This window comes from Photinus pyralis, unplaced genomic scaffold (assembly GCF_008802855.1).
Source record: "Photinus pyralis isolate 1611_PpyrPB1 unplaced genomic scaffold, Ppyr1.3 Ppyr1.4_LG5, whole genome shotgun sequence".
Lineage (NCBI taxonomy): Eukaryota > Metazoa > Arthropoda > Insecta > Coleoptera > Lampyridae > Photinus > Photinus pyralis.
The window spans coordinates 19,715,779-19,725,267 of NW_022170596.1; the positions used below are offsets into that span (position 1 = coordinate 19,715,779).

Genomic DNA, 9,489 nt, shown 5'->3' on the forward strand with positions numbered 1-9,489 from the left:
ATTGATGAGAAGGAAAATACCTAAACATGCGTATTCGCTTACACGTGCGGATAGCACCAAATAGCGAGCGGCAATAAACGATGCCAGATAAGGGCATCATCTAAGCTAAGCCTGGGTTTATCAACGAGACACAAGATAGGCAACACACAATGCATTCGGCAAACTTTTGACATTATTAGTTACCATAATTACTATTTCTGTTTTGGTCTTTTGTGGATTTTTAGGAAAATTGTTTCATTTTTTTAATGCGCAAAATTTTGAGTTTACAACTTAAAAAAAACATATTCATACAGGCAGATTTATTTGCGAAAACACCATCTGCTTTGGTGTTATAAATTTCTCAAATTTTTGTGCAAACAATTTGCGTTAGAATAATTCACATTCGGACTACTTTTTATTTTGTCTTAATTTTTGTTTATTTTTAAGTGGGCGGCGTTTCAGCCAAGGCTGTTCTACTACCCCACATTTACAAATAGCCATGCCCGAACCCGGATTCGAACCAGGGACCCTTAGTAACATGAAAATTTGAACTTGACAGTGTAACTTAAAGGTTAAATTTAGTTAATAGTGTTTTGTATCAGAGTAAGTATGCCGTGTTTAGTAGGCGATATGAGATTAAGTCTGCATTTTAATAAGTATGTAATGCGCGGAGAATAAGAATTGGCAGATTCGCTCTCTGAAAGCGGCCACCTTAGTTAATAGCGTACAATTATTGAGATTTATGTGAAACAATTAGCTCTAGAATTTGTTACTTTATAAGCGAGTTGGTCCGATAGTTAAGGGCTAAGTGAATTATAAAACGCTTCATTGTCGACATCGTAAAAACTCCCATTGATAAATAGACGATTGAAGAATCCTGAGTTTTGTTTTGTTTTGCATACGCCGGCGACGAACGATCTTCTAGCTTGTGTTGTTTTCACTGGACAGCTTTAATTTGTCTTTTAGGAGAAATTTGGACTGAAAAGATATTAAACAAAATTAGAGAAAGTAGAATAGAAAGCCTAGTTGCCAAAGCTACTTCATGAAATGTACCAGAAGAGGTAAGAGAGGTGCAGTAAATCATTGTATTTCAAAATGTTCATTACACATTATTGACAATTAACGAAATATCCATGAAATAGAAATAAGATAAATTCTTTCCTTTTTTATACCGGATCTAGAAATAAAGGTACAAAAAGGTAAGTTCCAACAGTACTGCAACATAACTAGACGAAAATATTACAAGAAGAATTCACACCACGATCCTGAGAGAATTTTCAACCCTTTGCAAGATACCAATACAAATTGACACATGCCTTAACAACACTGTTAGATAACAACATAGTTAAATGGTCCATTTGGGTCCAAATAACATGTATTTGAAGAGTGCACACAAATTTTTTCGCGGCACAACTTTTGGCAGCCAAAAAACCTAAAAAAAATGTTTGGCATTTTTTCAGTCACACACTCGAAAACTGTCCATATTTTGTGAATAACACTTCTTTAGTAAATTAAACAAAATTCTACGTCGATAAAAAAAATAAACAAAATCGGTCCAATAGAAACATTTTTACAAGCGATCAAAAAACGCCAATTTTCTCCAACGAATTTCAAAAATTGGTCCATTTTTCAATTGTTGGTACTTTTTGAACTCTCTGATTGATGTTCTACAATCTTTAGGGAGGAGGGGTAGTGGATTTTATGGTTCCTTTAGGAGCCGTAACGCATTAAAAAAAGGTTAACTCAGTATTTTGGAAAAGTTGGAAAAAATGGGGGTTTTTTGATCGCTTGTAAAAAATTTTCTATTGGACTGTATTGGACCGATTTTGTTTGTTTTTTTTATCGATGCAGAATTTTGTTTTCTTTAATTTACAACATTTTGAGGTTTTTGGGCTGCCAAAAGTTGTGCCGGGAAAAAATTTGTGTGCACTCTTCAAATACATGTTATTTGGACCCAAAATGGATAATTTAAAACGATAAAATCGTTTACACCACTTTTTGCAGGAATCGGCCCCTCTGACTGCTCCGTATATACTGGACTATAACTGATGTTACAAAAAATAAATACGAACGTTCATTTAATGGTTCATTAGAAAGTATAGACCTATAATTCTATCGTACCGGCCATTTTAAATATGAAAGATAAAATAATTTGACAGTAAACCACTTAAAGGACGAATTTCATTTACTTTCTTCTGTCATTCTCATTATTATTGTTTTATTTATTTGACGGGCATCTACATAGGTACACTTTGGCAAATTAGTCTTTATAAAAATCCAAGGAAATCATGATACTTTGAAGACGATTTCAAGATAGCTACATCCTCAATTTAAGTAAAACGCCCCATAAATTCCAACACCCTACAGTGTTTTAGTTATTTGGCAATACTATCTACAAAGGGATATACATTTAAGCTGTACTAAAAGAAATAAGTGTAGTAAGAGTGCTGCTTTGCTTACACTATTGCATCATAACGGGAAAAGAAAGCCTCCATTGAAAGAAGAAAAATCATGCTGCCGGAAATAAGCAGTCCGAAGATCGAAGAAAAATTTTGATTTCGACCAAATTTGATATTCGCAATCTGCAATTTCTTTTTGAAAACTCAACAAAAGAATTCCGACTGCAACTGTTGACTGGATAAAGTGATCTGAATATCAATTTTCTGTATATACTTTTTAGGTATTGAAGAAACTAAACACTTTTCAATACGACCTTTGCAACGAAGGTTATGCGCCACAGAACATTGCTCTTACGATTCTTGAGAAAAAAATAAATGCATTGTTGGGGATTTTTGTAAGGGTTGCTTCGAAACGAAACATTTCAGACTTTTGGTTCCAAATAAGATTTGTTTTTAACAATAAAATAACAATGTTGTAAATTGAAAAAAATAACTTTAGACTTTAAAGAATTAACACTGAACCAGTGCCAAATTTATATTTCTCGAACATTGAAAAAAACTTTTTCTGAAACTACTTTAGAAAGAACTACTTTTGTCTCTAAAAAGGGCGAGGAAAATGTGATTTTCCTCTCTAGTGAGGAAAGTATAAAACACTTGCCGCATTAATCTTAATAATGACACTGAAACATATAATATCCGTATCTAGATTGCTATGTGTCAAAACTTCATTATTGCATACGATAATTTTTCAATTTTAAGTCTAGTTTCAGAAAAAATTATTATGTGTGAATGAGTTTAAAAACTCCACTTTCTTCTCTAGTTGTACAAATAACTATTTACACACTGAAATTTCATTAATCGGTTCACATTGTATTTTTCTTTTTCCATCGTAAAATGAAGCCATTTCTATTGTTTTACGTCTGCAAAAGATTCAAGAAAGCAATGCCTTTTTATCTTATCTATCGCGAACCTCAAGTTATTATACACATAATGGGCAACTTCGAAACGGAACCGAGTGCAAGTATCAAAATTATAGTGCATATCGGTGAAGTTACGTTCTTTTCAAGTAGTCATGCACTTGTACTATTATGTAAAGATCGGACTTACCTTTGTAGGTGTTAATCAAAATTGAACTTGGAATGCACTTAAAAACAGTTCATTACTCAATCAAATTTTGCAATAAAAATGGTAGCAAATTTTGCGGTGATCGTATTTATAGATTAGGAGGAAACCCCACTGTAAAATTCGTTACCGTGTCACCCACGCATTTAATGTAAATTGTCGCTCCTCTCCTCAGGCAATTAATTATTTCAAAGTTATTTAAATATTTTGTTTTTTTCTTCCCGGGTCTTATCTTATACCTCTTCGAACACAATGAATGAATAATATAGGGATGTTTTATTCCAAGTCTTAAATTTGAAGTTGATCATTAATTTTCAACAATCCACTTATGTAAGTAGCGAAAGCAACCGATTTAAATTGATTTGCTGTCCCATAAGCCGTGACTTTCAATATATATCGATGAACCATTAATGTCAGTTTTAGGGACGAGGACGAAAGAAAGGCTATTTTGACTGTACGTAAGAAAAACTACAGTAAAAAGTTCTTACCTTGGTTAATGTGGAAAAGAACAAACGCAAATGAGGCTAATAGCCATTGCAACTTCTTTATATACTTCTTGGCTGTATTTTGCAAGGTTTTATCGAATTGGAGTAATTGGACATTAAAGCAGATTTCTAGTCCATTGTTATAAATATTGAGTATTACGGTTATACTAGATAACTATATCGAAAACAATAAAGTAGGATTTTATAATCGCAGTAATGCATTATACGCTCGGTAGGTCGTTGTCAATTGTGAATGGAGAGCTGTAAATAATTACACAAACGTTTCGTATTTCAATAAGGAATTGTGCTATTTTATCGCGCAATTAACGCAAACCGCATTTAGTCAGTTGTTGCAACTATAGTGCTATATACCTACCCAAAGGGTTGTATCGCGTTTGTTCTTTTAAAGGGACAATTAGCCTTATATGGGAAAGTGGAAATAATCCGCTTATACAAATTTACACACAAAGGTTGGCCTATTTTTTTAAAATAGTTTTTTAGCACTTCCGGTTATACCGGAAATAGCCACCAATTTCCTTATTTTAAATGGCAAACCCCCATTTTTTATGCCATTTTTTTTAAATTGAGGTCAATTTAGTATGCATTGTCTATGGCCTCCTCTGACTGTTTTGGAAGAATTTAGCCGAGTTGAAAAATTGCCGAAGTTCGGGAAGTTTTACTGCCAAAAAGGTCAGGCAGAATACCGTAACAGAAGATATACTCAGATATAGTAATCAATCCGTTGGCATTTTTTTAAGCTCACTCCAATCCAACTGCGTCCATTAATGATACTGTGGAATTCATTCCGATCTATCGTTACGGGATTTTAAAGAAACATAAATACAAAGCTTTTTGTATTTAACTTATAGACCATTTAAAGCCCCAAGATCCCCCAAACCGGATGGTTTTCTGTGAGTTAATGTTGATCAAAGGTCAAGAAAATGCAAACTAAAAATATTGTATGGAGCGATGGGCCAATATTACATGGGAGGCATAATAATGTGTGGAACTTCATTGTCTTCACGCTTCAGTGCTTTGAAAGACGACCAAGTCATTTATGAAGAATACTTCAATGTCGAAATGTTGAATACAGCTGTGGACGATGAGGTTGAAAATTTGCTTATTCAACAGCAGATGAAAGTATGCTACCAGCAAGATGGCGCTCTGGCCCACAATTACAACGTATGTAGTTGGAAGAAACCTTAATACTTATTTTGTTTGAAGATAGGTGGTTTGTCATAAACAGTCCACACATTTGACCCCCTAAGTCTCCGGATTGGACGCATTTGGACTTTTCTTCCGATCACAACAAAGAAATATATTTTGGAACGATTCCATAATGCCTTCTGATACGGAACACGCATGCTCTGTGCGAAAGCCTGGGCAAAATGAGCCCTACACACTTTAAACCTCTCTTATTAAAATGTTCTCAGGGTATATCTCCCGGCACAATAAAAAATTTCAATCCCGACTTCAAATTCAAAATTTTATGGCAAATAACGGCCACGATCAAATTCCTTAAATTCCAAAGGAATTACTTAAACAAACTTTGGGCACGAATCGACAAATTGATCATAATTAAGCATGAGACATTTATCTGAATCATTAGATGGTTCAATAAACGCACGATTGATATGAATGAACACAGACAAAATTTATTCTAAACACTAAAATCAAATTAATTACAACATTCTACCAATCAAAGTGGACTATAACAAAGTCCGTTTACACACCCCGCATAATCCTTCGATAACAATTAAACAAATTAATGAAATCTTAAACTGTTAAAAATCCAAAAATCCGGCAAAAACCACAAACTGCAACAGAGAACAAATGCACTCACAATCTTGGCGCACTACACTTTTTCTCTTTAACTTATTTCCTCTTCGGGACAACAAAGACCGTAATCTCTTTGTATTGAATTAGACTGGCTGGACAAAACACGGCCGATGAAATGATGGCTGTTTCGGAACAATAGACAACTTCACCCAAATTTCACTTCTTCTCAAACTTTCACTCCATACTCGGCTGATTACTTAATTAAAATGTTCTAAACTTTACTTGACCAACAACTAACTTATCCGAATTACGAAGAAAAACTTTGTGTAGACTGAGAAAGGCAAACTGTGCCACAAAATTTAGCGCGCAACACGTTTCTTTTAAACGTACAGCAACTCGGCCTCGAAATTGACGAAAGACCCTCTTCTAACACCAACTTCAGTATGTAAAGTCGCTCTCCTCCTTTGCAAAACTCGAAAATCTTCTTTAAATTATCGGACACATAGCAACACAACAGTTAATCACGCATCCCTTTCTTGTTCTTTCTTTTAACAAAAGTAATTAAAATGCCCATATCATTAAAACAGAACTGCCACTTAAATGATTTAATAAAGCAAAATAAACGATGAATTTTCCTACATTTAACAATTCTAGGAATTAATTTTTTAAAAAGAAAAACGAACCACTTGGACACCCCACCAGAATAATTAAATAATTTGAGAACAAATTTGACGAACATTAGTGACCAGTCATTAATTCAGGCGCCTGGACCAAACATCAACGTCCACATTGACATTGTTTACATAGCAAAATGTATCATGCTGAAAGTGCAATTTTTCTTCGTATAGTATAGTAGCATGCCCACATTGTGTGATCTATCACTTTGGTATAATTCCCCTGTTAAATTTCCTTCTAGGAAAATAGACCCAAACATTAATTTTCTTGGAAATTGGATCCGATTTTTAAAGACGAGTGTGGATTCGTTATCCCAATACCTAGAATTGGGTTTGATTACCAATTCGTTCCAGGAGAAAGTACAGACGTTTTTTTAAAAAATTTATTAATTCTTGACGACATTAATTCACTTTTCCGGTCTAACAATTTGAGCCAAATGCTTGTAAAGCAAGTCATCCACTACTCTTCGACAAGCGACTGACATTGGTCGATTGTGAGATCCCCAGCCTGCCACATATCCAGGAAACTCTCCGAGATATGAGGACAGCAAAGGTATTCTCGGTGATCGATCTCAAATCCGGCTTACCAGTGCGTTTGAAAGAAGATTCAACATCGCTGGCAGCATTTTCAATTCTCGATGGCGCCTCCTACCAGTGATTCGGGTTAAAAAAATGACCAGACGTTGAAAAAATTAATGACACAGGTCTTGACGGGATTCCTAGGGAAATTCTCATTAGTCTATCTAGACGATAATATCGTTATCTATTCCGATAATTGGAACACATCCGCAACCTGCGCATAACAAGGGAGGGACTATAGCAACATCGGCTTCGGGTACCCCTAGGAAAGTGCTGCGTCGGGGTACGGACCATGGGGATCGTCATTTCATCCGACGAGAACTTCCTGAAGCCCATCCCGGTGGAGCGAAGATGCCGACTGCCTTTTCAAGAACTCAAACCGGCCCCCCTTCCGCTGCACTCTGCACGGACCGACTATAGAATCATCTATGATGTTACCCCACTCAATCCAGCGACTAAATTTAAAGACAGAGGAGCTGCTATATTCAGGGATTGCGACATTCGACCCGTTAAACTTCCACCACAAACGATCGGCAGGGCAGGGAAACCCAAACGCCGGGAAGACACTGGAGTTGGGCAAGTCATCCACTACCCTTCTACAAGCGGCTGAGACTGGTCGTTTGGCTCTAGTCCATTACTTCCCGTGTTCACGGTCCTCCTCGACTGGCGTAACACGGTGCCAACGTATTTCATTGTTGATAAATACCTTTACTGTTAATTGTTCCGCATTACGGTAACAACTGACATTCCATCGTAGAAATTTTCAACTTTCTTGTTTTCTTCTTTAGAAATACTGCGAAACTCTTCGCTCGTAGTGCGAGGGTGACTCTATAGAGATGATGACTTGCTCTTGGCTTAATTTCTATTTTCGGGATCCAAATTTTAGTTATCACACCTTGTAAAAAAAATTACCATCTTGCCTTTGTGATATGATGCTTATTTTTCACTTAAATAAGAGAGTACTTCCCACGCTTACACGATATGTTGTAATAATCTTTTTGTAATCAGTAATCAGTAATATATTATCAGGGCGTATTGCTGAAGTGGGATATTGCAAATAAGATTGTAAACTTTTTACTTACCTTGCGCTGCAATAACAAGAGTCGTTCATGAATCGAACTTTCAAAATTATACCAATGAACCAAAGAGTTACGTCTCAGAAGTACTTTTCTAGTGTTACCAAAGGTTCTGGAACGGCTGGACGAGAAAACAAAGCCGATGTACCTGAACTGGTAGATTTGGCCCAAAATTCTCATGTCAAGATGCACCCTTTATGGTAACACAGGTACTATTGGAACGAAAACAAAAGGTTTTTAGATCCTTATCTTATGGTCGGCCATATTGTTTTCATGAGTTATCAAGTCAACCGACCAAAATAAGGAAAACATCGACGAAAAGATAAGATTTGTTTTGTTATCTAGGTGCCTATAAATACCCAATTTTTTCCAGCGCCACTATTATAGGCTCAGCATGTATTTACATATCATTTTTGTTTTTGTGTTTATCTTTTTTAACTGCAACGGAAAACCGGAGTTGCGTAAGTGACTTACTGTATTTTGTAACTGGTCGGTCACAATATTATTATTGAACTTTCAGCACCTTCCATAATAAGATGTACACCAACCAGCAGTGGATGTTTCAAGAGGCAATTGCAAACTATCTTCAATGTTCTTCAAACTGGTAAGCAAGCTTCGAGAGATCCGTCGTTTTAAATTTGTACATTGCAGACCCGACAAGTCTTAAAGTCAATGACATACAGCCAATAAAAATTAAATCATGGTCTGTAAATCTAGGACCGAAGCATATCGGTCATAACCAAATTTACACAAATTTAAAGTTGTACAATCATGCTTTCAATGAGGTCGAGAGTGTACGGTAAGTGTAAGTTTAATAAGCCTACTGATGAAGTAACTTCTTAAAGAAATAATATTATCGGTGGAAATCTTATGACTTTTAATGTATCAGTAACTAATCCAGAAGTAATATTTGTAGCTAATTTTGAATTTAAGAATGCTACATTCTTCCAAGTAAGCAGTAAAGGACAGGTAACCTATGTGCATAGTAAGTTATGGTTTCCACTCGCCAACGATACCAATTCAAAATGATTGTCTTCCAGAGGGGTTCAAAGCCGACTTCAACATGACCGGAGAAATTGAAAAGCGAAAAAATGACAGGTATATAAAACTTGTCGATTTGAACCTTCAACTCTCCTCTTCGAGGATAGCATATCAATTTAAGACCAAGGATCCTAAACACGACCGTGTCAAGGATAACGTTTTCAATTACAACTGGAAACTCGCTTTAAGGGATCTGAAAACAGGCTATGAGCAAATTTACGCTCATGCTTATAGAACCACGATGGAAAGAATACTTGCAGCTTTCCCCTATGACTCCATTTTCATAGATTAACTGCAGTTGCATAGTCATAAATTATATCTCTAATATTTCTATAATGTATATTCTATAATAAAC

The 9,489-nt window shown here is 35.6% G+C and overlaps 2 protein-coding genes across 2 annotated transcripts in view; one reads left to right on the top strand and one right to left on the bottom strand.

The window, feature by feature from the left end:
- The window catches only part of LOC116170992 (venom carboxylesterase-6-like), a 33,558-nt gene extending 29,994 nt beyond the window's left edge, over positions 1 to 3,564 (bottom strand). Inside the window, exon 1 of the mRNA XM_031487602.1 lies at positions 3,486 to 3,564. The gene's annotated coding sequence lies outside the window, so the exon portion shown is untranslated. The remainder of the gene's footprint in view (positions 1 to 3,485) is intronic.
- The window catches only part of LOC116170994, a 30,744-nt gene extending 21,255 nt beyond the window's left edge, over positions 1 to 9,489 (top strand). Inside the window, exons 2-5 of the mRNA XM_031487606.1 lie at positions 8,614 to 8,697; positions 8,745 to 8,892; positions 8,939 to 9,078; positions 9,134 to 9,489. Of these exons, the coding sequence (XP_031343466.1) occupies positions 8,964 to 9,078; positions 9,134 to 9,426 (408 nt within the window). The 5' untranslated portion in view covers positions 8,614 to 8,697; positions 8,745 to 8,892; positions 8,939 to 8,963 and the 3' untranslated portion in view covers positions 9,427 to 9,489. The remainder of the gene's footprint in view (positions 1 to 8,613; positions 8,698 to 8,744; positions 8,893 to 8,938; positions 9,079 to 9,133) is intronic.